Raw genomic sequence first — 27,715 nt, forward strand, 5'->3', positions numbered from 1 at the left:
TCCACTGGACCAACCCTTGGTACAATGGGGAGGCCTGAGGACGGAGCAGGTCAGTTCCAGCCACACTCATTAGGGCTGACTCGGGAAGTACTGCAGTGGGCAGAGCCAGGCCTGCCTGTCCCAAAGGAGGCATCTCTCCAGAGTGGATGTAGACACAGGACAAGAACAAGAAAAAGGGCCTGGGGTAGAGGTGAATGTGGGGTTGGGGAGTTGGAAGATGGACGATTTGTAACCTTGTGTTAATGCTATCTGGCCAGCCCAGGTGCAAATGAGTGCTTCATTTGCATGTGAATAAGATAAGGTTTGCATGGGTGGACTAACCGGTCCTAGGACTCAAGAATGTCTGTGTTTGTTATGTTTTAGTTTCAAAGTCTCTTTCTGCCATAAAAAGCAAGAGACAAAGCTAGGCTGTATGGTTTACAGAGACGCCATATCAAGGAAATAATTTACATAAATCCACCTGTAATCTGCAAATAAATGGGACTGCATCCGAAGATCTGGAGCATTTGCTCCCTTGGAAAGCTCCCCCTCACTCCGAGCAGCAGGTGCTTGTAGTTTCATTGCGTTGCACCAATCCCGGCAGGCCGAGATGGCAGGTGAGCACGAAGTTGAGGCTGCCCTCCTTGGTGTGAGTCTCAGATCTCAGAGATATGGGCAGAGGGTGAAGCTCTTGGCATAGGGGGAAGGCAGGGTCAATGTAAGGACTCACCAGCGCCCTGGCATGGAGGAGGCACATTGGAAACATGTGGGTGGAGGAGTCACTGGACACCGCCCCATGCTGGAGAGGGGCATACCTGGTCTCTGGCTGTGTGTTCCTATCTCAGCCCTCCCTTCGGGGCAGCCCAGACCTCACAGCTTCACCGTGGCTGCTGAGTCACTCCTCTGCACAGCCGTCTCCAGGGCTGCAGGCCGTGCCAGCTGGTACTGCTCCTCACTGGGCACGGGCTGGGAACTGAGCATCCTGGCCTGGCGGGCACAGCGTGGGCCAGGGGCATGTGCCGCACCTCCCACCTCAAGCACACAGCTCTGCTGCTCCCCTTCACCCGTGGGGCCCTCTGCAGGGACTGCTGCACAGCCAGTGGCCACCTGGGGACACGTGGGGAGGACACGTCCCTCTGAGTCCTGAGAGGGCCTGAGCTTGCGCCTCGCCCTCACTGTCCAGGGACACAGTCCTAGCTATTCTGACCGCAGTGTGCTCGACACTAGCCAGCCACCTAGCCGAAGCCCCCCGGAAGTAGCCGTTGTCTGGAGACGAGTGAGAGGTGGTGCCGGACGGTGCAGGGCTGAGCGGAGGGGAGGGCAGGGCTGTGCGGCTCAGCGAGTGGGCGAGCCCCGCCAGGTACGTTCCAGGGGAGTCCTGCCGCGGACCCCGCAGGGTGGGAAGGGGGTCCCCAGGGGATCGTATCCGCCCCTTCATGTAAAATTTCTCAGCTGGCCAGACCCCTGTCTCCATGTGTCCAGGGAGCCTGTGTGAGCTGCCTGCGGGGCTGGCTGGCGTCTCCGTCCACTCAGGCCGCTGTCCCAGAGCAGCGCAGCCTGGGTGGTGTCAACAACAGACATTCGTTCCCCACAGTTCCGGGGTCAGAGGCCAAGGGGAAGGTGCAGCAGCACGGACGTCGGCTGGGCGCCCCTTTCCAGCTGGCAGATGGCCACCTGCTCGCCGCTCCTCAGGAGGTGGACAGGACAGGGCGCTCTCTGGGCTCTTCCCAGAAGGACACTAGTCCTGTGAGGTCAGGCCTTTAACCTTACCAACCTCTCTATGAATTTGAGGAACATAATTCAGTCCACAGCGCTCATCTTGAATGCGTACTAAGCAAGGAGACGGAACAGACGGGCGTGGTGGGGTAGGTCTCACTGCCTTTGTGCACGGACGGGCAAGCCAGCTGGGCGGGGTGCTGTAGCAGAACCACCCCATCAAGACGCTCTCAAGTCCCTCGTCTTCCACCCAGAAGCCCGAGCTTCTAGGTCTGCAGGGGCATCGAGAATTTTCTGAGAGATTACTTATTAATTTGTTTTATTACAAGTGATTAAATACTTACTAGATTGTAGGTGGAAAATTTGGTCATAGTGAGGTCACCCAAAGAGAAAGGTAGCTGCTCCCAGTCTTAAAATGTCACGGGGCTTAGACATTACCTAGGAGAATGTCCGGGGTTCAGCCTGGTGGCTTTGGAGCTGGTTTCCGTGGTGAGCCTTCCTCTGTGGTGGCTGCCCGTCTCGTGTGCTTAGCGCTCTGGACTGAGTGTACCCCACGATTCCTGGGTGACGGTATCGGGAAGCAAGGCCTTCGGGAGCTGATTCGGTTTGACCGAAGTCATAAACGTGGGACTCCGTGATGGGATTAGTGCCCCTTTAAAAGTGGCCAGAGAGCCTGTTCTCCCTCTGTCTCCGCCACGTGAAGACACAGCAAGAAGACAGCCATGTGCAAACCAGGACACAGGCCTCTCTGGAGCCCAGCCGGCGGGCAGCCTGACCTCACGCTCCCAGCTCCAGAACGGTGAGAAATACATGCCTGTTGCTTGAGCCACCCGGGCCGGGATACCTTGTTGCAGGAGCGAAGCTGACTAATACACACCTACCTGGTACACGCCCCTCCGCAGCAGACCCCTGGGCAGACACTGAGAGGCAGACGAGCCCTGCCTCAGATCAGAGTCTGGGACCTGGGACCACCTCCCTCCTCGCACGCCCCGGCCCTGTGAATGTGGGCAGTAGCTGACTCCCTGACGCGATGACACACGTCTCACAGGGCTGCTGCAGAGGGGCAGGGCCGTGCGCGGGAAGCACTTGCCCATGTAGGTGTGGTCACGGCGGTTCGCACCTGTTAACATGTTGGGGCGCCATGTATCTGGTGCCTCTTTCCCACTTGTGTGGGATGGCTCTGCCAATTTCTGACACATATTTTACTTTTATTTTAGTTTTTTGTTAATCCTCACCTGACTATATTTTTCTGTTGATTTTTCTAGAGACAGTGGAAGGGAGGAAGGGAGAGGGAGAGGGCGATGTGGGAGAGACACATTGATTGATTGTGTCCTGATTGACCTTGACTGGGGCCGGAATTGAACCTGCGACCCAGGGACAAGCTCTTGACCTGGAGTTGAACCCGAGACCCTTCAGTCCACAAGCTAATGCTCTAAATGCTGAGACAAACAGGCCAGGGCTATTTTACTTTTTAAACTTAATTATCAATTATAGTTGACATTCATATTATATCGGCTTCAGGTGTACAACATAGTGATTAGATATTTATGTACCTTATGAAATGATCACTCAGTAAGTCTAGCACCTTTCTGATACCATATATAGTTATTACAGTATTATTGACTAAAACCACAATGAAATATCACCTCACACCTGTCAGACTTGCTATCACCAATAAATCAACAAGCGTGTTGAGAAAGATGTGGAGGAAAGGGAACCCTCGTGAACTTTTGGGATTATAAACTGGTGCAGCCACTGTGGCAAACTATGGCGGTTCCTCAAAAAATTTAAAGTAGCCCTGCCATATTCTACTTTTGGGCATGTATCCAAAGAAACACAAAACAATAATTGGCAAAGATACATGTGCCCCTATAATCATTACAGTAGCCAAGATATGGAAGCAACCTAAGTGTCCATTGGTAGACAGATGGATAAAGAGGTGGTACATATATACAATGAAATATTACTTGGTCCTAAAAAAGAATGAAATCTTATCATTTGCAACAACATGGATGGACGTACAAGGTATTGTGCCAAGTGAAATAAGCCAGAGAAAGATAAGTACCATATGATTTCATTATATGTGAAATATAGAAAAACAAAACAAACAAAGGAGAAACCAAGTAGTAGACACAGAGAACAAACTGATGGCTGCCAGATGGGCCAGGGGCTGGGGGCTGGGGGCTGGGGGCTGGGGAAAAGTGAGAGGGATTCAGAAGTACAAATTGCCAGTGAAGTACAGCACAGGCAATGGAGGCGGTTCTGACATTGTAGCTGTCTCTTTCCTATGCTCTAGGGCTGGGCTAGTGGCTTCTATCGCATTTTTAACAGTAAGACACTTTGTTCCACATCAGGTCTATGTGGGACCCTGATCTTTAAAGCTGATGGGTGTGGGACTGTGCTGGGTGAAGCTGGCGCAGGACTAGAGACCCGTGTGCCCCCCCACCCCGCTTCCTGAAAGCCCACTTGAGGTCACTCCTTGAGGCTGCCCCTCCGTCTCTGCTCTTCGCCTCCCTCCTAGCACAACACAGTGTCATGGGACAGGTTTCTGCTCCCTGAGTGTCACCTCATTCTGGCCCTCTTCCGAGGTCAGCTAGGTAGCAGTCTCAGGCGTTGCAAGTCCCTTCAGGTGTACGTACACTTAGTCTTTCGGCCACTTTGCCAGAGGCCGACCCGCCAGGTGTGCGCGGCTTTGCTGCTTAGCTCACAGCAGCCCACTTCGCACCTCGGCTTGGGGATGCACCTCTGTGGCCCAACAGACGGCCAACCTCTGTAAATGAAATCTAGCTTTTCTCGTTCAATAAGGCTATACATGTAGATAAACCCACAAAGCAGGAAACATGCTTTGTGATACTCTCTGCCCTGGTTTTCGCTGTGGGAATGGCCCATGGTGGCTCTGGGAGCAATGTCCAGAGAGGACAGCTTGGGACCCGAGTATTTCCACCTGTGTCAGCTGCACACATTCAAGGGCTCCGTGTTGCTAAAATCCGTCTGGCTTAATTGCCTTTCTGAGTCTTCAACTTCTGAAAGAGACATTTGGTATTTCTTTTATTTTTTATAATAGCTTTATTGATATATAGTTCAGATACCACACATTTCATTCATTTAAGTGTACAGTTTAGTGGCTGTTAATGTACTCAGAGGTGGATGTCCCTCACTACAACAAATTTACAGCAGTTCCATCATCCCCCAAAGAATACTCTGCACTAGCAACCACTCTCCATCTCTCCCGTTCAAGCCCTGTCCCGCCACACCGCCCGCAGGCGGCCACGCACCTGCTTCCTGTGCCGTGGATGCACCGCTCGGGGACGGCTCACGTCAACGGGACGAGCCCACAGTGGACTTTCTCCATTTAGCCCAGTGTCTTCAGGCGCATCTGTGCTGTGGCACGTGTCAGTCCCTTGTTTCCGCTGTGTGGGTGCGCCACGCTGTGCTTGTCCGCTCACGCTGAGGGGCGGGGGCTTTTCCTGTTTTGTATTATGAAGTGCTGCTGTGTGCACTTGTGCACGGTTTCTGCATAGGAATTCTCAGTTGTGTAGCCCAGAGAACGAGCAAGCTCAGGAGTTAACTCCGGAGTGTCCCCGTGCGGCAGGCACGGTCTGAGCACCCCTGCGCTCCATGTGGTCCTCACGCCCAAGGCACAGGCTCCCGCACCTCACACGTGAGGAGACAGGTGCCACGGGACTGCGGGCGGGCCTGGGGTTCTGCCCACAGAAGCTGGGCAGCGATTGGTGCCATGCCCCCTTGAAGTAGGCTTCGTCCACATGGTTCCGTCACACAGATGACATCTGTGCAGCTACTTGCCTGTGTTGCCTTTTCGGGTCCTCACACCAACACTCTGAGTTTGTCTCACTATTCCCAGTGTCCATGGAGGAAAAGTTCAGAGAAACCGCCTCGCTCCCTGGGTGACAGGGCTCCTCAGTGTCGCGTCTGGAGAGCCGGCATTTGGCAGCATGATCCTTCATGTCAGCTCTCAGACCTGGCCTCCGGGAGAGCTTCTCCGGTGCCAGAAATGCATCTCCTTTTCTTGGCACACACACGGACCTGTGTGTGCACGTACACATATGCACGGTGTCACCATACTTGGGCCTGGGGCCTCATACAGATAGACCCAGTGGCCTGCTGACATTACAAGAGAGGTGGACCCCGTTAGCAGTCACGGCTGCAAGCCAGGACTCTCGGGACGCAGAGGACTGGTGTCAGAGGCCGTTCTGAGGATGGCGGGTGGACGGGAGCTTCCTGCAGCGGGTGGCGGTGTGGGAGACGCGCAGGAGGAGGAGTGCGGTGGAAGGTACCAACTGTGCCTGTGGTTGCCTGCCCACAGCTGCTATCTTGGATGACCCCATGGAGTGCAGCAGAGGGGAGCGGCTCTCCATCACCCTGGCCAAGAACCGCATCAACCGTGCTCCCGAGAGGCTGGGCAAGGCCAAGGTCGAAGTGGACATCTTTGAGCTGCTAAGAGACAGCGAATATGAGACTGCAGAAACCAGTACGTAGAACGGGAAGGGCTGTTCTTGCTGTCAGAGGAGGGGACGGTGGTGTAGGAGTTGCACCCATCACCAGGCCGACGGTGTAGACGTTTCCAACAGTGGGAGAGAAACATGGAACAGGAGGCCCTATACTTAGTCTGGATGAAATTCCCAGGCTTTGTGGTGAATCCGGGATGGAATAGAATTAAGACAGGTCACTCATCCATTCATTCATTGACCCATTCATCAGTTTCTTCATGTGTTGATTCATACGTCCTCCTGGACACCTTGCACATGAATCCCTGAATGCAACGCGTGGAGTTAAGATGAGAGAGATGTGACCAGCTCAAGGGAAGCTTGGTCTTTGCACACCGACTGCCTCGCTTCTGTCTTGTGCTGAGGGCAGTGTTGTGGGAAGAAGCTGCGACTTGGGGTGGAGTCTCGTTATTCCTTCCGTGAGTAACCTTGGACTAGTCACTTACCCTATTTAATCTCAGGTTCTCTATCTGTAAAACGGGAAGGCTAAAATCAGCTCTGCGAACGGTGAGATTTCAATGACTTAAAATGGAGGAAAATCCTTTGTGGGCTGCAATGCTTTCGAACACGCATAGTAGGTCACTCGAGTCACCCATATAGAACCCCTACTCTGTGCTGAGCACTGCTTGTAATTCTCCCAACAACCAAGGGTTACATGTTATTATCCCCATTTTATAAAAGAAACTGAGGCTAAAAGACATTGGGTAACTTTCTCAATCACAGAGCTAGTCCGTGGCTCAGCGCTCTGGACCCTGACCGCGCACCGTTCACCTGCACGTCCAGTGCTCAGTCCACTGCCACCCTGGAACTCTGGGATATGGCTGGAGTCACCTCAGCAGCTACAGGATGAGCCTCCAAGTGTGAGGGCTGGTAGCTCGCAGCTCAGCTGGCAGCGGACAGCTGTAGTGCAGAGGGAAGGAAGGCAGCTGCCCAGGGAGATGACAGCATCTATCCCCTGAGACTTCAGAGTCCCCATCTCCTCCCGTTCCAGCCCAGGTTCACCTTCAACAGCACTCGACGCCAGAACAAAAGAACAGGGCTCAAGTGTGTGTCTCAGGCGTGGTCCCGCCCCACACCGGCCATCCCGGTCTCCTTTGCTCTCTGTCCACTCAGGAAACTTGATGGGGCGTTTACTCTGCTGCAGACATGACTCAGGACACCTTGCTCTGAGAGCAGTGCCGGACGAGGGGATGGTCTCTTCCTTGGGCACTTCTTCACCGGCAGGCTCCCTCGGCGCCTCTGCTTGGATTCCCAAGGCAGAGGACTGAGTTGCTTCAGCCCATCTGGCTGGTCTCACAACTCACAGGGTCCACGAACTCCCCTTGCAGAGCGTGTCTGCCCCTCGAGACTGAGGGTGTGTCCTCACCTTACAGAGAAGGCTGTTGAGACCAGCAGGATCTATGGACACAGACTCTCCAGAACAGGGCTCGGGGAGCAGGTACCTGAAATTGTCATTCACTCATTCCCGCGCTCAGTCCATGCATATTTAATGAGCACCTGCTGTGCACTGTGGTAGCGGTGGGGTTCAGAGGGAAGGGACAGAAACCCTGGCTGTCCTAGATGGAAGCATGGCTGCTTGTGGGTCAGAGCCAGGAGTGCTTCTTTGTGCAGGAGGGCAGGTCTCAGACAGGGTCTGGTTTGGAGAACCACCTCCCCTTCCTTCCTTCGGTTCTTCCAGGCTTTCCCGGCAGAGCCGAGAGCACAGATTGCCCCTGGCGGGTGGGATATCAGCAGGTATAAACTTCCTCTTCCCCAACCCCTGCACCCGGCTCCGTAGAGTCAGTGCATCTGCAATATGAAGCCAGAAGAATCGGGGGAATCAAGGAAACTGACGTCTTTGCTCCACATTCCAGAGCTCTGGGGCATCTTGCTGATGTTCTTCCTTCAGGCACCAGACATTCTGTTAGCGAGTGGCCCTTGCTCAACACTCAGATCTCAGTGCGCTTGCGGCATCAGCAGCATTTGTAGAAAAGAGAGCTGTGTCTTTTCACCTCAGAGACCTTTCATCTGGCGGAGCGACCCCCACAGGGGATTGAAACACCACCCAGAGCGTTCGCAGAAGGTCCCCGCCCAGCTCTTTCCCTCCTACAGTAAGGGGCGGCCAGGTGATGCCTCCCAGCCATGAGGTGCAGACGGGAGGACAGGGACTGGACTTCAGGGCCGTGCTGGGGAGGAGGCAGAAACAGACAGGCCCCTACTTTGGGGAGACTGTGTGTGGTGAAGAGTGGAGCATGGATTTTAGAACCAGACTCACTTGGATTAAGTCCTGGCTCTGCTATGTACCAGGCGTGTGACTCCAGATGGTTAGATCACTTCCTAGGGCCACCAGCGTGACTGCAGACAGTACAGGTGAGGGGCTTAGCGCCGAGCCCACAGCAGGTATCCGTTCAGTAAGAGGCAGCTGTAGATTTCGTTGTTGGCTTTACTCTCACCTCACCGGGGAGCGGGCTCCCCCGCCTCCCACCATCGTCTCTGCTCGCCCCCCTTTCAAGGTTCAGCCATCTCCTCTGGCAGCCTCCGTGACTTCCCGCTCCTCTCAAGCGGCCGTCTTATGTCAGCGCGCCTCCCGGGGCAGCCTTGTCACTGGATACTCCTCTCCCTGCAGTCCCCTGGGCTTGATACCTCTGACAGCTTCAAGACTGTGGCGAGCCTCTCAGAGCCAGCGACTGCCCAGTGTCACCGGCTCCATCCTCCCTGGCTGGTGGCCCGGGGCTAGGTTGCATTGTTAATTGAAAACATTTTAGTGGCTCTGGGGCCCTGAACAACATCCCCGACCTCACGCCTGCCGCCCTGGGACTAGGGCGTCTGCTTCACGACGAAGCGACCCTAGTGGGGTAGCCTTGGTTGCAGAGCGAAGGCTCTGTCCAAGCTGGGAGGCAGCAATGCACAGTGACCGCCGTGCCTCCCCTTACCACGGGCTGAGCCTCAGAGTGCTCTGCACCCATCACACGCAACAAGCCATTCGGGGCGTGCGAGTCGGGGGAGCAATGGTACTGGCAGCATCCAAGACGAGGAGGTGTAAGAAATCAAAGATTTCGGAGTCCAAGTTTGAACCTCGTTAGTTCATTGAAAGTGAGGTGAGGGGTGGAGATCTCAGTGGACATTAATTAGTCACAAACCTGGACACTGGGGAGAAACAGTGAAAATCACTCCTGCTTCCGTCTGCTCCACACGGAAATCCACGCAGATCTTCAGAGTGGGTTTATTTAGAGTGAGCCCCCTTCATAACGCTTCCTCGAACCCACATCTGATTCCTGCCACCTCTGTCCTTCACCATCACGGCCTCAGGCTTCTCGATGTTGGATTTCCCAGCTCCCTCTACCCAGCCCACACATCTGAAAGAAGAGAGATGGCCCGGCCGGTGCGGCTCAGTGGTTGAGTGCCGACCCTGCACCGAGGTCGCTGGTTCGATTCCCGGTCAGGACACATGCCCAGGCTGTGGACCCGGTCCCCAGTGGGAGACATGCAGGAGGCGGCCGATCGATGTTCTCTCTCATCGATGTTTCTCTCTGTCTCTCCCTCTCCCTTCTTCTGTCTCTAAAATCAATAAAGAAAAAAAAATTTTTAATGAAATAAGAGAGACAGACAAGACCTGTCGGGTTCTCCCCTCCAGCCGGTCCTTCCCTCCTTGTCCTCCACATCTGGCCTCCACATCTGGCCTCCACATCTGGCCTCCAGCTCAGCCTCGTTTGTGCAGGGAGCTCCCACGGCCTTGCGCTCCTCTGTGCCTACAGATGGTGCGTCTCCCGAGTCTAATGGACACCCCTCCCGCCCTCCCATCGCCCAAACACCTGGAGGCCGGCATGCTGCAGCCGCCACGGTTTCCCTGGAAACCCGGAGGCACGGGCCGCGGCGGGCGAGGGGAGCACGCACGTCTTGGCTGCAGGGCTGCTCCTTCTGCACCAGCGCGGGCTTCTGGCAGGCTCCAGGGGCATGAGCTCTGGTGGTTCGGAGCCGCGTCCCGTGAGGGCTGGTTTCCTCCCACCAGCTCAGCAGACGACTCCAAGGCAGCCTCAGGGACTCGGAGCGAAAAGCCAGAAGAGAAAGGGCTAAGAACAGTGACGAGTCATTGAACAGACATTTTCGCTCCCCTTCTCTGAGTCCACATGACATGACTCAGAGACGCACTGAATTGCGGTGCTTAGGATCACCTGGCTCGACCTCCTCATCTGACAGACAGGGACATGGAAACCCGTGACCTGTCCAGGAGGCCGTTAGAGCCACTCACCTGAAAAGGGACACCTTGCGGTCGCTCTGCTGCGGGCTCGCCAATGAGGGGCTCAGCCCAGAGCAGAGGGAGGCCAGGGCTAGTCACAGGTGCAGGCAGGGGTCAGGAGGGCCCTGGGCTGGACCTGGGTGTTGGACAGGTGACAGGAGGAAGAGGGTATCCGAGCAGCAGGCAGGGTAGTGTGGGCAAAGGTGAGGCAGGGAGTTTGTGGGGGGCCTGGAGAGGGCCAGGGCGGGAGTGGGCAACTGCAGTCAGAGCTTGGTGCTGCAGTCAGCGCCTCGAACCCATCTCCTGTGCCTCAGATTCCTCCTCATCCGTGATGTAGGAACAAGGAGAGGCCCCGTTTCGTGGGGTCGCGGTGAGAATGACATGAGATGGTGCCTTTGAAAGGCCTAAGGGTGGACACGCAGCCAGGGTCCTGCGCTTAGTAGTTGTAGACAATTAGTATAACTCCTCCCTCCTGGGGTGACTGTAAGGGTGGGGTGCAGTGTGTGTCCTGCCCGGTGCCTGCCTTGGGCAAGCTCCCCGCCCCTGTTCATGGTGCTGCTGCTCGCAAGGGGGGTTGGGACCAGGCTGAGGGCTGGCAACGTCCTGGGCAGACGAGCGGCCGGCAGGGCCACCGCCACACTGCCGCCTCTGCTCGGAGGCCAGTGCAGTCGTGGGGAGTGCAGAGGGGAGGCACAGGGAGGACACGTCTGGGGCGTTGATCGAGGCCGCCGTGTGCTCGCTCAGGGACAGCCAGGGCCTCGTGGTGAGCTCTGCGTGCAGCGTGACCCGGCACCCAGAGAACTCGCCCCCACCTGCTCTGCTTCCGCTCGCTGAGGGCTCCGATGGGGAGCATCGGGGTTCTCCCGCCCCTCCCTCAGGACAGCCAGGGCCTCGCGGTGAGCTCTGCGTGCAGCGTGACCCGGCACCCGGCACCCAGAGAACTCGCCCCCCACCCGCTCTGCTTCCGCTCCCTGAGGGCTCCGATGGGGAGCATCGGGGTTCTCCCGCCCCTCCCTCAGGGCGGCCAGCCTCTGATGCGGAGACCGCTGACCACGAGGGCGCCGGGCAGCCGAGTGCGGTCCGGTGGTCCTCTGCGCACGAGCAGGCCCACCCAGGGCGCTGGCCCTCCCTGGAGACCTGCAGCCGGCGAGCCTGTGAGGGGCCTCGGGACCACGCTGACCTGCCCTCCCTGGCAGGACTCAGCCGGAGTCCGTTCCCATGAGTTTCTCCTGACAGCCCAGGTTTCCGAGGGGACTTGAACCAGGCCCGAGGTAATAACTTGAGGGGAAATCCCCCCTCTGACAGCCCCCCCCACGGCCGAATATTCCAGCAGTCTCTGGCAGGGGCCTTCCGGCGCCTCTGCTGGCCGGGCCGTCACTGCCAGGCCCCCCGAGGGGTGGAGGCACCCCTCCTCAGAGCCTCACAGAGCTGAGGCAGCCACCGGACCGTCCCAGGGCCCGTGTAAGGGTTTCTGTTTCTCGTGAGCAAGGGCACCCTTCACGGGCAACAGCGGAGAAGGGCACAGGGCCCGGCGGGGCTGCCGGGAAAGGGACGGCACTGTTCACGGGGCTCATGTGGGTCATTCCGATCGGCTGAGTGGCAGGGTGAGCAGCTGATCTTTGCCAGGACAGAACCCAGGCGGCCCCTGCCCTCAAGGAGTTTCCGATCCAGTGGGGAGACGGGACCTGGACATTCAGAATGGCCGGCACAGGCCCCTCAGACCCTGGAGGCCGAGGCCTGATGCGTTCAGTCTAGGAGTGTCTATATGTTGGAAAGGTCATGTGGTGCATGCACCATACATTAAATGCCATCTCCGCTGGGCAGGGGCAGGATCCCATACGCAAATAGATGCATACTTATATTAAAATATCCACACATTATCAATAGCTTCACATCTGTCTTTGTAGATCAAATTTTGCCACCAAATGAATTTAATGAAAATCATCCAGTTTCAGAGCCTTTTGGATTTGGGTGTTGGGAATAAGGGATTGTGGCCTTCTGTAAGAATCGATATTTAGAAAATTCTCTGTTGAGACCCCACATGAGGAGCTAGCTGGGGACAGGGACTGGCCGGGAACTCGGAGAACAGGACGGCTGCCACATCGTAGGCAGCTCGGCCCGGAGCTGAGCACAGCGAGCGCTGGTCTGAGCCGGGCTCTGGGGGGCCAGCAGGAGCTGGCCAGCGGAGGGGGAAGGGCCACACCGTCGTGGTCGGTGCTGCTAATGCATTCCTCAGAAGGTGTTCTGAAGGAATGTAAAATAGATATGATGATCAAAGAAATGAATTATATGGTGATACATTGAAAATGTTTTCACAGTGAAATATTAATGCATGTACTTCTTTTTTAATATATTAAATAGCCGAACCTAGTATCAGGTCTAACTACCAGTTCAATTTCGAATTAATTATGAATACAAGTTATTTCTCGAGATAGCTGCTACACTGTAATGTGACATGAGGACGCTGTGACGTCTGTTGGTGACAAGGACACAGGTGCTATCACTACACTGTGCTTTGCCTAAGCTCGACATCAAAGGGACGCGGCATTTCAGTGAGGAGCTGGAGAAACAGTGTCCTGCCCCACACGCCCCGATGTGCTCAGCCCACGGTGTCTGCCCCCAGGTCCCAGGCAGAACAGCCCCGCTCTCGTCAGAAGCAAACGCTTGGCAGCAGGCTCAGGCAGGAGGAGCTGGCGTGCCCCGTGGCCCGTGCAGGGAGGCGCCACGCGAGAGAGGGCGGGGGGCCTTCTCGAGGAGGGCACGCCCGTTCACATTTCACTTGCTCATCCGAAGAAACACTTTATAGTGACCTTTTATTTCTATAACGACATGTCATAGAAGGAATACATGCTCATTATAGAAAGCAAAGAAAACTAGGGGAGAAAGTCTGGCCAATCCCGTGGGAACCGACCCTGAAGCCTGGGGGGCGTTTGAGTCCTGCCTCTGCCCTTTCACTTTTCTGATCCGTTTCTCACTTCTGAAATGAAGGTGACTGTCTCATCAGGTGGTTTTGAGAAGTAAGTCACCCCACGGAAGTGCTACCGACGGGCCATCTTTTGCACTCAACAAGCAGGTGTTTTTATCACACTTTTCTTCCAGTTACTTCGTGCCCAACTGTTTTCCGTATTTGCTTAGCCATGGTCTTTGTACAGAGAGATACACATATAATCTTATACTCTGCTTTTTCTCTTAACTTTATTACTGAACATTTAAATACTACTATAAACTGTTTATAAGCATTTTAAACGCCTAGAAGGTACTCCATTGGTATATGTGACCCAAACTTTAGATAAATATTCCCTATGACTAGACACTCAGTCTGTTCCCGGGCCCCTGGGAGGTGCTGGAGGGCCTCCGGGGGGCTCGGCCTCTGTCCGCGGGCACGTGCTCCGAGCCAGGCCCTGCTCCCGGCGCGTGGCTGCAGACGGTCAGGACGAGCGGTCTGCAGAGGCGCAGGTCCATGCTTTAGCATCACAACGTGCCCAACAGTTTCGAGAACAGATTGGAAGGGAGGAATCTGGAGACAGACAGGCCTGTAGGAGGCGGGTAGGAAAGTGGCTGACCTGGAACAGCAACTGTGGGAGGGGGGGAGGCAATGCAGAGCGAGAAGGTCAGATGCCCAGCGCCTGGCCCCTGGCTGGTGTAGCCAGCGGGCAGAGGCCCTGGTGACTGCAGAGCTGGGCTCGAGGAGCGAGGGCACGGTGAGCGCAGTGGTTATGAGCTTGGCTTTGGTGCCAGGTGGATCACCAACGTCAAGCCCGTATTACCTGTGATCTTGAACAAGTTACTGAACTTTGTAAGCCTCGGTTTCCCCATCTGTAAAGTGGGAATAATAGTGACTCTTCTTCCTAAAAGTATGAAGATCGAATCAGGTGAGGGATGAAGAGTGTATGGCAAGTGGGTATGGGCATGACAGAGCTGTGTGGTGTGTCAGTGCCTTCCGAGACTGTGTGCGCTGGCCCCTCCTGCTGCCCACGGCCAGCCTGAGTCAGCTGCTGCTGGCATTTCCTGCCGGGGCGAAGGAGGCTGGCCCCGCGACCATCAGTGACGGCCCCAGGCCCCGCAGCTGGTTAGTGGCAGAGCTGAGGCTCAAACTCAGACAGTCCTGCCTCAGTTCATGGTCCTAATAGCCGTGCTTCCCGCCTCTCTGCAGGAGCTGCTGAGTGAGTGCATCCCTCGGTGGCATCCAGCCGGTGGCCGGAACTTGATTCCGTAACCAGATGCTCGTCAGAGTGCAGGATGCTGGGCAGGGATGACAGCAGAGGCCGCAGGCGAGGCTGTGATTGCCCAGGGAGAGTGGGACCCAGATAAAATCCGAACTTAGCAGGCGGCAGGAGGAAGAGGAGCCAGCAGAGGACGTGGAAACGAGATCAGAGAAGGGGACGAGGGCGGGACTGTAGGTTGCCCAGGTGTGAAGAAGTGTCGGTGTCCTGTGCGTCAGTCGGGTGAGAGCCGACGAGCGGTCACTGGCGACCTAGGAAGAGCAGATCAGGTAGAACTAAGTGGGGTGGGGACCTCGGCCGTAGGGGTGAAGAGATGGCGGAGCAGCTGCCAGCAGGAGGGCAGACAGAACAGGTGCCTGAGAGAGCAGACGGACCCTGATGGGCTCAACGTGAACTCCGGTGCTGGTCGGTCCTCAATCAGGTGTGTGACTTGAGGGGAGTCACTGAGCATCTCCAGGATGCTGTGTCCTCGTTGGCGAGCTCAGGAACTAAGGCCACCCTGAGGCTGCTGCAGGGAGCCGATGGCTGAGGAGCACGGAGCTTCCAGCAGGCGTAGGAGCTGTTGGCCGAGAGCACGTGAGATGATGTGCACGGGGATGGCTCGAGCTTCGAAGCGCATTCATTCTTCAGACTTGCGCCTGATCATGTCACTGGTGGTTTCGACACTTGGTGCTGACGGGTCCCTGCGGCACGCTGTCCCAGCCTCCTGGTCGGCTGAGATCTGTGGTGCTGCAGGGCCCCGCTTGAGCCCGGGGGGGGGGGGGGGGGGAACCGCGCAGATCTGTCTTCGTGCGGAGCGCCGCAGTGCTGGGCCTGAGCCCCGGTGCTCTGCCTCCCCACCTGTGCCCCATTCAAGGCCCTCGCTCGGGGGTGTGGCCAATGCTCTCCAGAGGAGGAGCATCCAAGTTGCAGGTGGCTCTGCAGCAGACGCAACAAGGAACAACCTTGAGTTCCCCGGTCAGTGTGTGGGCTGAGATGGCTCGGCCTGACTTTATGTGAGTCCGAGGAAAATGTGCCCAGATCGGGCTTTGAGTTTTAGGGAGAAGGACAGGGGACCTCAGTGCACATTCTGAGAGCACATCTCATATTTTCTCTCTGTCTCCTCCTCTAGCTCCTATCTTCCTCTCTCAGTCCATAGCATTTCAGAATCGTAGATTCTCTCGTCCTCCGGCAGCATGAGCCGGGCCCTGCCAGCTGCAGACCCCGTGACGGGCAGCAGGCTCAGGCCCGCCCTTAGTCTGAATCCCAACACCCGGGACCGCAGCTGGGCCGGGATGGCCCGCAGGCTTCGCCATCAGCCTTTGTGGTTCGGTGGCAGCCCCGACAATGTGCACACCCTGCTGGTTGTGGCCATAGGTTGTCACCTGGGCCGTTGGCTCGTTGACTACCATCCATGAGCCCAGTAGAAGTGTCCTGGAGCCCAGCAGTCGGGGAGGCACGGGTTTGGGAGTGTGGAAGAGGGGCCGGGCAGCGGATGGGGGAGGACCCAGCAGGGCAGCTGGCTGCACCCCCTAACGAGTGCCTTTTTCCTTTTCCTGCCCCCTGCCTTGCCCTGCTGCTGGCCTCAGTGTGTCAAATCCTCCCCAAGGGGGTGGTCGCTGTCCTGGGACCGTCATCCAGCCCTGCCTCCAGCTCCATCATCAGCAACATCTGTGGGGAGAAGGAGGTAAGTGCTGGGGACAGACGGGGGGCGCTCTGCAGGCTGGCAGCTGAGCCCCAGACGCTGCGGACTGAGGGCCAGCGGAGCCCGACGGGCCTGGTCTGTGTCACTGACATAGGAGCATAAATGCACATCCAAGACTCCCCTTCACTGCGCGTGGGTCCAGGTGGTTTGGGGGGAGGGCTCAGAGGAGAGGTTTACAGCAGGGTTTCCGCTGAATTCCTTTGGGTCTGAGTCCATCGGGGGAGGGGCGTGGCGTGGTCTGGGGGAGGCCAGGAGTCTGAGCTCCCCATGGCCAGGCCACGGTTCCGTGTTCAGATATTGGATTCTGGGGAAGAAGTTATTGCCACATTTGGTTGGTAAAATAAAGTCTGGAAACCTCTGCTTTATAAGTTCTCTGGAACGGAGATTTCATCTCCAGCGTTTGCTGTCCACTCTGTAAATTCTGCTCAGGCGCCTCCTCCAGCCGAACCCTCCTTCCAATGTGCCAAGTCCCTTTGCTCCAGCTCCAGTCCTGGGAGAGGCGGAGGTGGTCGGGGTTTCATCAGCGCCTTTGCCCCTGGAGAAAACACACGAGGAAGTTCAGAGATTCCGCCTATTGCTGGGCTCCTTCCCAGTACTGCCTGGTCACCACCACTCCCCCCTCCCAGGGCCTCCCTGGAGACTGTGGACGGTGGTCGCCACCACTCCCCCCTCCCAGGGCCTCCCGGGAGACTGTGGACGGTGGTCACCGCCACTACCCCCTCCCAGGGCCTCCCGGGAGACTGTGGACAGTGGTCACCACCACTCCCCCCTCCCAGGGCCTCCCGGGAGACTGTGGACGGTGGTCACCACCACTCCCCCCTCCCAGGGCCTCCCGGGAGACTGTGGATGGTAGTTGCCACCACTACCCCCTCCCAGGGCCTCCCGGGAGACTGTGGACGGTGGTCACCACCACTCCCCCCTCCCAGGGCCTCCTGGGAGACTGTGGACAGTGGCCACCAGTCCTCTCGGCCCCCAGTGCCTCCTCGCCAGGCCCTTCAGGAGCAGATGGAGCTCATGGGGAGGGGCATGAGGCAAGGGGCTGGGGGAGGGAGGAGGGCAGGGGTAGGCGGGATCCATCAGTTCCCCTGTCCCAGGGGCCTGGAGGCTCCTCCTTGGGAGGCTCTGGCCCTTAGAAATAGGCCGACACCCATGGCGGTGGGACAGAGCCCTCAGCCAGCTGCCCCACCCCAGGCCCTCTGGAACCTCCTCCTTTACGCTGAGTCCCTAGGGCTTTGGGTAAAATATTCACCTTCCCTATTTCATGGGCCTTTTCCCAGATTGGTGCCCACACGTGGACGTGCCCTGGGCCCTGGCTGCTGTGCCCTGGTCAGTCTTACTCCCTGGTGCCAGGAGCTGCCCTGCAGGCCCAGCCCCGTGCCCTCGGGCTGTGGTCCAAGTCCCGTGGACTGCCCAGCCCTCACCCCTCAGATGTTCTGAACGATGGCGCGAGCCAGCCCAGGCCAGAAGCGGGCACTGCCCACTGTCCAGCAGCTCACAGTTTCTGGCCCCAGGAAGGGGGACCTGAGGGTTATTCTACACCGTTCTTGCCGAGCTCCAAGGAGCCCCCCAAGTCTGTGAGGCTGCTACTCCGGGAGCCCAGTGATCGACTGCCAAGGCCCCTTTGCCCTCCTCTGTTCTCGCCCTTTCTCTTCTCTCTCCCTCCGCCCCGTCCTATTTCCTCTCTCTCCCACGCAGTCCCCCCACCCCCGCTCCAGAATGGCTTGCCTGGGGTTCAGGGGACACTCTGTCTCAGCGGACACATCCCTGACCCCAGTTTGGCATTCAGACCACAGGTGGAGACCCTCATTTGCAGCCGTAGCTCTCATCCTGCGCCCCGACTCTCTGTGCTGCCGACCAGACAGGTCGCACTGCAGGGACCGGCCGGCAGTTCCCTTCCTGTCTGGTCATGTTCCTTCCAGAGCAACCTTTGCTCTCCATTCAGATTATGCGTTTTTAACATTTTATAGCCTGGACTGCCTGTCCCCGCGTCCCCGCAGTCCAGGGGGAGGAAATGGAGTCCTTTCCTCCGGTGCTGCTAACATCTCTGCAGCCTGTGACCGCTGCTTTCTGCTTGGCCTTCTGCTCACCTGTCCTCCCCTCCGTGTCCGTAACAGCTCCCTGGAGTTCATTCGCAACTGCAGCTGGACCAAGATTGCTCTCGCCCCAGAGAGGTCCGCGGGCGTGGCTGGCTCGAGGAGCAGCCGGCGGCCTGCCCAGCAGCCTTCCCAGCCTGCACCAGCGTCCCTCCTGGGGAGCCCCCGGCCTCACCCCCTGCGCATGCAGCCCCGGGAGCTCTCCTGGGGCTCCTCCATGTGGGGGAAGGAGACGCAGCAGGAGCGAGGGCACTGACGGACACTGACACCTGCTAGGTGCTGAGCTATTCCGTCCTTCTCGGGCGGAGCTCCCTCTCCTAACCCAAAGCTCCAAGGAGCACCTGCCGTTATCACCATTTTAATGACCAGGCAGGTTAAGGAGTTTGTCCCAACTCACATGGAACCTGGGTGCAAACCCGAATCTTCAGACTCTAAACCCTTGTCCTTCCCTGTCCTGAGCCCGTGGGTTTCAGGGTGTTGCTAAGGGAACCGGTGCCGGAGGGTGAGCTCGCTGCTAATGCAGCTGGTGGGCTGGCCGTCCACGCAGGGAGGGCCTGGGTCAAGGTGCTGCGTGTGGGAGCCAGACGGCTGGCCCGGCCCTGCCCAGCCTTTGCCTCCACCTTGCCCCTCTGTGACCTGTCCATGCTTACGGGGTCGCTCATTTTAGACAGATCCCGTGAGATGCAGAGTACAGGCTGGGAGGGAACCCCTCTGACACCACTGCTCTTTGGGGTCTTGTCTCAACTTCCCAGACTCCCCATCGATACTTCTCCATCTCTGCTGGGGATGCTGGTTCCTCTTTTCCTGTGGTTCAGGGGCTAATCGGAGTTGGATTAAGACATTTTCTCCCTCGTTTCTGCTAAGTCTTTCCTCTCCCCTCACCCAATCTCCGAGGAGACCTGGTCCCGGCAGACGTCCCGCAGAAGCTGAAAATGATGAGGTAGCAGATTCCCACATCGACTGAGTGCCTCCCACTGGCACCCCGACAGGGGCCTGGAGGGAACCTGAAACCAGAGTACATACCCTTGACCGGGAATCGAACCCGTAACCCTTCCGTGCACAGGCCATAACCACTGAGCCACGCCGGCCAGAGCTGCAGTCAGTATCTTTTATCCTCACCAAGGACGTTTCTGTATTTACCTTCAGAGAGAGCAGGGGGGAGAGAGGGAGGGAGAGAGAGAGAGAAACATTGATGTGAGAGAGACACAGACTGGTTGCCACCCTCAGGTGAGGGACGCAGGTGAGGTACGCGCCCTTAGCAGGAACGAACCTGGAACTCTCTCGTCCCCAGGCTGATGCTCAAACCACTGAGCCACACCGGCCAGGGCTGCAATCACTTTGAGTAACCTATTCTAGGAGCCCGTGGCTCACCATCAGGAAGTCCTTCCTGCTGCACACCCTCAGTCCCACCTGCCCCGGCGTCCGTGTGAGCCCTGCTCGCTGTCCCGTGGCGGGTCCTCCTCAGTCTCACCTGCCCCGGCGTCCCTGTGAGCCCTGCTCACTGTCCCGTGGCCGGTCCTCCTCAGTCCCACCTGCCCCCGCGTCCGTGTGAGCCCTGCTCACTGTCCCGTGGCCGGTCCTCCTCAGTCCCACCTGCCCCGGCGTCCGTGTGAGCCCTGCTCGCGTCCCGTGGCCGGTCCTCCTCAGTCCCACCTGCCCCGGCGTCCGTGTCTGCCCTGCTCGCGTCCCGTGGCGGGTCCTCCTCAGTCCCACCTGCCCCGGCGTCCGTGTGAGCCCTGCTCGCCGTCCCGTGGCCGGCCCATCAGGCCTGAAGGACGTTTCAGCGCCTTCGGCTCTCTGGCTCTGGTACCAGGATGAGGGAGACGAGGTAAAATGAAGGTGGACGGCAGCTCATTGCGTGTTGACCTTCCCATTACCCACCCAGCAGCCTGAGCCTCCAGCGCAGCAGCCCTGCGAGGCGGCTCCCCTGTCTCCCCAGGAGAGGCAGAGGCGGGGCCGCGCCCTCGGACATGTCAGTGATGGACGCGGGGGCGCTGACTGCCCGGAGCCAAAGCCGGCCCTGCTCCACTGGCTCCATTCGGGGCTCTCCGGAGGTTTCTCCACCTGCGGTGCTTCCGCGCCACACGCGTGTTCCGGGAGGGGCCGTCCCAGGCTTCCACCGGGGAGGGGCTGGGGGCTGACTGACCGGCCTGCTGGCGGCGGGCCGAGGCCCCTCCCCAGACCCCAGGGCAGAGCTCTCTCTTCCTGCCAGGCCTGCCCTGGTCTGCTGGCTGCAGACAGAGTGATGCGGGGCGGCTGTGCCCTCCAGCCATGTGCCGCTGCTCAGAGGCAGTTTCTCTGAGAACAAAGACCTTCTTGTACCTTCTCAGGTACACAGTGCATTTCCACGGGTCTCCTCTGGAGGGTCCCCTCCGGGGACTTCCTGTGACGAGTGTTGTCTGGGGGCCACCTGTGGGTTCCCTGGGTCTGCGAGCTTTGTTCTCAGTGGGTGTGGAACGGTCGTACATAAAAGTTCTCCCTCCACAGCCTGTCTAACTCCTTCCTTCCTTCCTTCCCTCCTTTCTTCCTTCCTTCCCTCCTTCCTTCCCTCCCTCCCTCCCTCCCTTCCTTCCTTCCTTCCTTCCTTCCTTCCTTCCCTCCTTTCTTCCTTCCTTCCCTCCTTCCTTCCCTCCCTCCCTCCCTCCCTCCCTCCTCCCTTCCTTCCTTCCTTCCTTCCTTCCTTCCTTCCTTTCTTCCTTCTTCCCTCCTTCCTTCTTCCCTCTTTCCCTCCTTCCTTCCTTCCCTCCCTCCTTCCCTCCTTCCCTCCTTCCCTCCTTCCTTCCTTCCTTCCTTCCCTCCTTCCTTCCTTCCTTCTTCCCTCCTTCCTTCTTCTCTCCTTCCTTCCTTCCTTCCTTCCTTCCTTCCTTCCTTCCTTCCTTCCTTCCCTCTTTCCCTCCTTCCTTCCTTCCCTCCTTCCTTCCTTCCCTCCTTCCCTCCTTCCTTCCCTCCTTCCTTCCTTCCTTCCTTCCTTTTTTCCTTCCCTCCTTCCTTCTTCCCTCTTTCCTCCTTCCCTCCTTCCTTCCCTCCTTCCTTCCCTCCTTCCCTCCTTCCTTCCTTCCTTCCCTCCCTCCCTCCTTCCCTCCTTCCTTCCCTCCTTCCCTCCCTCCCTCCTTCCTTCCCTCCCTCCTTCCTTCTTGTCTTCCCTCCCTCCTTCCTGTCTTCCTTACCTCCCTCCTTCCTTCCTTCTCTCCTTCCTTTCCTCCTTCCTTCCTTCCTGTCTTCCTTCCTTTCTTTCTCACTCTTTCTGAACCCTCCCTGCTGCTCAATTTTGCTCCTCCACCCAGGTCCCTCACTTCAAGGTGGCCCCGGAGGAGTTCATCAAGTTCCAGTCACAGAGATTCACGACGCTGAACCTCCACCCCAGCAACAGCGACATCAGTGTGGCTGTGGCTGGGGTCCTGAACTTCTTCAACTGCACCACTGCCTGCCTCATCTGTGCCAAAGCAGAATGTGAGTCTCCCCAGGCTGGCCGCGCCCAGACAGCCCGGCTTGTGGACGTCACCTGATCGATTTGCCCCTAGTTAGGGAGATACAGGAAGGGGGGTACCTCAGATGACAGGGCTGATAACCAGAGGGCATGTCCATGTGCCCTTGGCTGTTTGTCCATATGTGTGTGCACATGTGTGTGGGCATGTGTGCATACGCATGTGTGCATGTGTGCGTAAGCATGTGTGCATATGCATGTGTGTGCATGTGTGCGTATGCATGTGTGTGCACATGCATAGAAAGAGAGAGGGACGGTCTGTGTGACAGGATCCCCTAGGCATGGGCATCAAGAGAGGACTGAGTTACAAGGAGACTGACCGACCTGAGCCTTTTTGCATCTGCAAAGTCAATTCCCACATTTTAGCCCCATTGTTAAGGAGCTACAAGAAGAGAGGGAGAGGAAAGTATAAAATTGGATGCATTTGTACTTGATGGGTTGAAGTGCTTCCTCCTTTGGAGAGCAGAGTTTGCTGATGGAACAAGGTCCAAGGTCAGTTCCTAATAAAGCACTTTTTTGCAAATGCATGTATTGGAAAAGCATGTCTCTGATTCCGAGACAATCTGTGACATACATTTAGTGTTGATGTGATGTAGCTAATTTAAGCAGCACTTTCCAGACAATCTGTGCATCTGGGTTCACCCAGGGGCAGCCACACACCCTCCTGCAGTCTGCAGGTGTTGGCCACTGGCTGCCACTGGTCCCACTGCCCAAGCCCCAGGCGTCTGTGTCCTGTGCAGCCCACCTGTGCAGGCCGTGTCCTGTGAGTCTAGGTGGGCCGCACCGGCAGGGCTACGCTGTTTCCACCAGGGCTTCTGGCAGTGACTGTTCAGAACTCCTCTGCATGCTGACGTCCGTCCTCCATCCTGGCATCCTGACTGCAGCTGTGCCCAGGCCCCGCCCTGTACCGGTCGGACTCGCCTTTTCCAGCTGCCATGGCAGCGGGTGGCCTCCATGGGTGCACTGCCATTCAGCCCACAGACCGAGGCTTTTCTCTGTGCACAGGAGAAGGGGAACCCCTTAATCGCAGCCGTGTGTGCTTTCCCCAGGCCGCAGACTGTCCTCAGCACTCACCTGCTGTCCCGCGGTGCGGGTTTCCCAGGTCTCACGTCCCCCCCGGATCTCCGGTGGTGTTTCCGTTGTCCTCTCCTTTCGGCCGGCCTTCAGCTGGGTCAGTCTCAGGCTTTGCCTGCTCACGTTGGGCATTTTGAAGAGTTGGGGTCAGTTATGCTGTAGAATGTTCCGTGATTTGGGTCTGTCTGGTACTTCCTTAGGCTCAGGTTTTGCGTGGGTAGCACGGACACCCCCACAATGACACTGTGCTCTTTTCATGGATCCTGTCATGGAGCGGGCAGGTATGGCTTGTCCCCATATCGGGATGTTAACTTTTATCACCCAGTTTCTCTGCTGTAAAGTTACTGTTTTCCCCTTTGTAATAACGAGCCTGTGGGGGGATTGTGGGAAGTTGTGTGACTGTCCTGTTCCTTCATGTACATTGCTGGCCCTGGCCCAGATGGATCCCCGCAGTGGTGCCGGATGGACAGCACGGTTCATTCTCATCCCTCTGCATCATCAGTTAGCATCGCTGCGGGGCTGTTCCTCCCCTGCTTACTTACGTCTGCCCCTTGGGTCCAGGGGTCTGAGTGTACTCAGTGGGCGATACCCGTCACTGTTGTGACTTACTTGGAGGCGCAGATGTCCCAGGCTTGGCAGTGGGATCTCCGTCATGCTGGCTTTGTGCCTGTCGCTCTGGCGCGCGGTGGCCCAGGTCCCCATCCCAGCCCTGGGCGCAGACACCTGGCTCAGGCCCTGCTTTGGGTGGTGGTTCCGAGGGGTAACAGAACCTGGGTCTGGAGTCGAGATGCTCATGCCCTGAGCTGCTTTGCTCATGTCCTTTCTGTGCGCAGACGGGACAGACCGGGGTTTCCTGTCACCCCCGCCTCTCCCCAGTCTGTGCCCGTAGCTCCTGTACCTCACCGCGAAGCCTGGCGCCCGAAACATCCGCATGTCTGCTCCTCTGCGCAGCTCCACCACACACAACTCGCGTCAGAACTGCACGCACACCACGGCCCGCAATGGCCACCAAACCCACCAGCTCTGCGGCTCTTTGGGTCCTTTTATCTTCGGAGCGAGGGGACTGAACGTCCTCTTGCTGGAAGTTGCTTGGATTCTTTCTCTTTCTTTGTCATTTAATATGGTTGTTACCTATTTGGTATATGTTTACATCTTTTGGTTTCTGTTTATTTCCAGCTTTGGAGTTAAAAAAATCCTTGTTGATTTAACTTCTGCATTTTGATGACGATGTGTGTTGGTGTGGGCCGCTTTGGGTTTGTCCTGTTTGGGGCTCTATGCTCCCTGGACAGGTGTGTCTTCTACTCCACCACACTGGGGACGTTTTTAGCCATTACTTTTTAAAATAGGTTTTCTGTCCCTTTCTTTCTCTTCTTCTGGGACCACTGTGATTCAAATGTCAGTACACTTGATGTTGTCCCAGAAGGCCCTTAAACTACATTTTTATTATTTTTTATTATTACTCCTTTTTCTTTCTGCTGTTCCGATTGGGTATTTTTTGCTACCATGTCTTCCCAATCACTGATGAGATGCTTTGCATCATCTAATTGGCTGTTGCATCCATTGAGTGTATTCTTCGTGTCAGTTATTGCATTCTTTATTCCTGACCGGCTGTTGTTTTTTCTTTCTTCTCTTTTGTGTTTCCTATCTCTTTGTTGCGATCACTGAGCATCCTGGTAACCAGTGTTTTGGGCTCGTTATCTGATGGATGCTCGTCTGTGTTCCATTCACATTGTTCTGGGGCTTGGCACTGGCCTTCATTTGGGACATGTTTCCCCGGCTCTTCCTTTGGGCCGTCTGTGTGTCTGTTCTATGAATTAGGTGAAACAGCAGCCTCTCCTGGTTTTGAAGCAGTGACCTTGTGTGGGAGCTACTCCTCTGTGTCTGTGGCAGGCCAGCTGGAGCTGACCACGTGTGGGCACAGGGAGTCCTGCGGACAAGCCTTACCAAGGCATGACGCTACAGCTAGAGCAGGAAGGGCCAAGGGAAGTCCCGGGGAGCAGCTCCCCTGGGGCCACCTCGGCAGGCTGGCTGGAGTGGTCCTGGGGCACGCCACACCAGGGCTGAGCCTGAGGCTGCGGGCGGTGCAAGCTGGAGGGCTACCTGGAGGAAGCTGCTGGGGCTGTCGCTGAAGCAGGTGTGTCTACAGGAAGTTCGCACAGGCTACACCTGGGCAGGAGCTGGAGCTAAGTGAGTGTGGCTTGAGGAGCGTCTGGGGGCAAGTCACCAGGCTGAGAGCGGGAGCTGGAGCCGGCTGCAGGGAGACCCGTTTCCTGTGGGCCCGGCCCCCCACCTCGCTGGCTCTCTCTCGCTCTCTCTCTCGCTCTCGTTTGTTGTGTAGAAGCTGTTCAGCCCTCAGCCTCAGTTCTCCTTCGGGGTGACTGCTCTGTAGGTATAAATCCTGTGTTGCTGTGCTGCGGTGAGCTCGGGGTTTTCCTACAGCGCCGTCTCGGACTGGAGGCCAGTGTGTGCTTTCCATGTAGCTTTCTTCCCACAGCCCGAGATGTGGGAGTACAGAATTCATCACTGCAAAGTTAAGTAAGATTTAAAATTCAGTTCCTCAGTCCCACCCGCCACACTCCCAGTGCTCGGCGGCCGCAGGGGGACAGCGCAGAGCTCTCGGACAGCGCTGCTTCCCGGGCCAGGCATTTGTGGGCGGTTCGTGGCTCCCCAACAACCCAGAAGGGCTGCATAACGCCGTGTCCTGCACCCGCCTTCCAGAGTTACAGCTCGCCCTGGCGGCCACTGAGTTGTCCTGTAACAACCCTACCTCATCATCTTCCAAACAGGTTGGACGTGAGCCCAAAGGAACACAGCTGAGAGCTCGCACGATGCTAGTCTGCCAGAGCATGGTGGGTAACCTTGCACTCCCCGATGGCCCTCTCATGGGGGATCCTGCACCCCTGCAGAGTGTAACAGAATTAAGGATACCCCTGGACATTTCTGCCACAGGGACGCTCAGGCAGGACGGAAGGGTGTGCCCCACGCCCACAACAAGGATGCTGGGACAAAGGACAGGCCGAGTGTCTCCACGCAAGGATTCTCCTGCAGTTTTCCTCAGCGTTGGGCAGTGTTTCACCAACCTGACAGGAAGTTCTTTCTTGTGTCTAGCCACAGGCCCTCTTGCTTTCAGTCTGCTGGGCCCTGGTAGCTGAGGTCCAAGCTAGAAACACATGCCGTGAAGTTAGGAGACATGGGAGCGCGGAGGCTATGTCCTTCCCACGCCCTCCCTTTCCATCAGAGAGGGGACATTGGCAGTGGCCAAGCAAGGCACAGACCGTTCTTCTGTGAGCGAGAAGCCTCCGCCTGCTCCCCCACCCTCTCCTGCTCTGGCCCCGCTGCCTGTTCTGGGAGCTGAGCCTCAGTGTGGGATGGGACGAAACAGAAGCAAGCGAAACGTGCTGTCCACGCCGTGAACGTGCTCTGCGCCCGGCCCCACCGGCAACACGTGGGAGCCTCATGGTGCTCTCTCTGCTCCAGGGAACAGCCAAACCACCGCCCTGGGGCACGTGTGCCTGGCAGGCGGGGCGGGGGCTTTCCAGATTCAAGGCGCTGTGCACAACGGGACTCGGGCGACCTCACGAACCCTCACCACAGTCCTCTGAGGTCAGCATTCCATCGGCCCCTCCCGGGAACCGGAGCATCTGCAGAAGGAAAGCCTGCACCCCAAGGCGTCAGCTACTGGAGAGGCTGCGGTGCTGGTCGAAATGGGTGTTTATTCTTACTTTTTGATACAAGGGTCCTCTGTGTCCCCTGAAGACCCTCACTCAGGAACTGTGTCCTTGTCCATGGCTGGTCCAGCCCTGGCTGTGCCCCTCACCGCCTCTCCACCTGCCGGCCCTCAGCTGGCCCTGCCTCCTTCCAGGAGCCAGCCTTTCTCCTTCCAGAACAGCCGGTGCTGAGCCTGCCCGGACCCGTCCCACCGCCTCCAGTGACACTGCAGGCTCCCAGGCCCCTCGCCGCCTGGACTGGGCAGGCAGACCCGCTGCTGGGCAGGGTCCTTCCCGAGGGGAGGGTTGAGTGGAGGTGACCAGGAAGAGAGAGCAGCTTTGACCCTCTGGTGACAGCTGCCTTCGGTAAATCCCTCGGTTCTATTGATCAGATAGAAGTAAAGAGAATGGCAGTCAAAAATGCCAAACTGCACTGAAAACTCCTAATAGTTTTAATGTAACTAAACCACTCCCTCTCCGGCAAGTCTCTTCCACTGCCTAGAAGTTTAACCGTCTCCTCTTCTGATTCATAGAATTAGAGAACTTGTGGGCAGGAAAGACATCAACATTCTTCTAGTTCAACTTTTCATCCTGCAGCCTGGGGTCGCATCACCTCCTGAGCCCCCTTCTCCACGTCCGCGTCTGGAACAGAGGCCCTTCCTTCTGTTGAGCAAAGGTGTCCCTGTGACTCCACCCCCTCGTGCCTCCTGGGCACCTCCTGAGGCTGCAGGCTGCAGTGTGTCCCACGCAGCCCTTCCCACCCTTCCTCCAGGCAGGCACCTCGTTCCTCCAGCTGCCCCTCCGGCGACACGGTGCCGGTGCCCCGCCTGGCAGTGCTGCCCGGGTCTGCTAGGGTGCAGGGTCGCTGTCTCTGCCCCACAGTCGCTCCTTCGATCCCTCAGCCAGCACCCCGAGCCCCACCTTCTACTCCATATGTGCAGAGAAATGAGAAAGGGACCCCTACCCAATGTGGTGCAATAATTAGTGTATGTGTGTTTGCATTGTAATGTGTATGCACACACCTATGTGTAGGC

General features: G+C 57.4%; 1 protein-coding gene across 1 annotated transcript in view; it reads left to right on the top strand.

The window, feature by feature from the left end:
- GRIK4 (glutamate ionotropic receptor kainate type subunit 4) overlaps positions 1-27,715 on the top strand; it is a 331,785-nt gene that overhangs the window by 135,012 nt on the left and 169,058 nt on the right. The window contains exons 2-4 of the mRNA XM_036276444.1: positions 6,020-6,184; positions 16,208-16,305; positions 21,701-21,866. Of these exons, the coding sequence (XP_036132337.1) occupies positions 6,020-6,184; positions 16,208-16,305; positions 21,701-21,866 (429 nt within the window). The remainder of the gene's footprint in view (positions 1-6,019; positions 6,185-16,207; positions 16,306-21,700; positions 21,867-27,715) is intronic.

Source organism: Molossus molossus, unplaced genomic scaffold, assembly GCF_014108415.1.
Source record: "Molossus molossus isolate mMolMol1 unplaced genomic scaffold, mMolMol1.p scaffold_m16_p_22, whole genome shotgun sequence".
NCBI classification, from domain to species: Eukaryota; Metazoa; Chordata; class Mammalia; order Chiroptera; family Molossidae; genus Molossus; species Molossus molossus.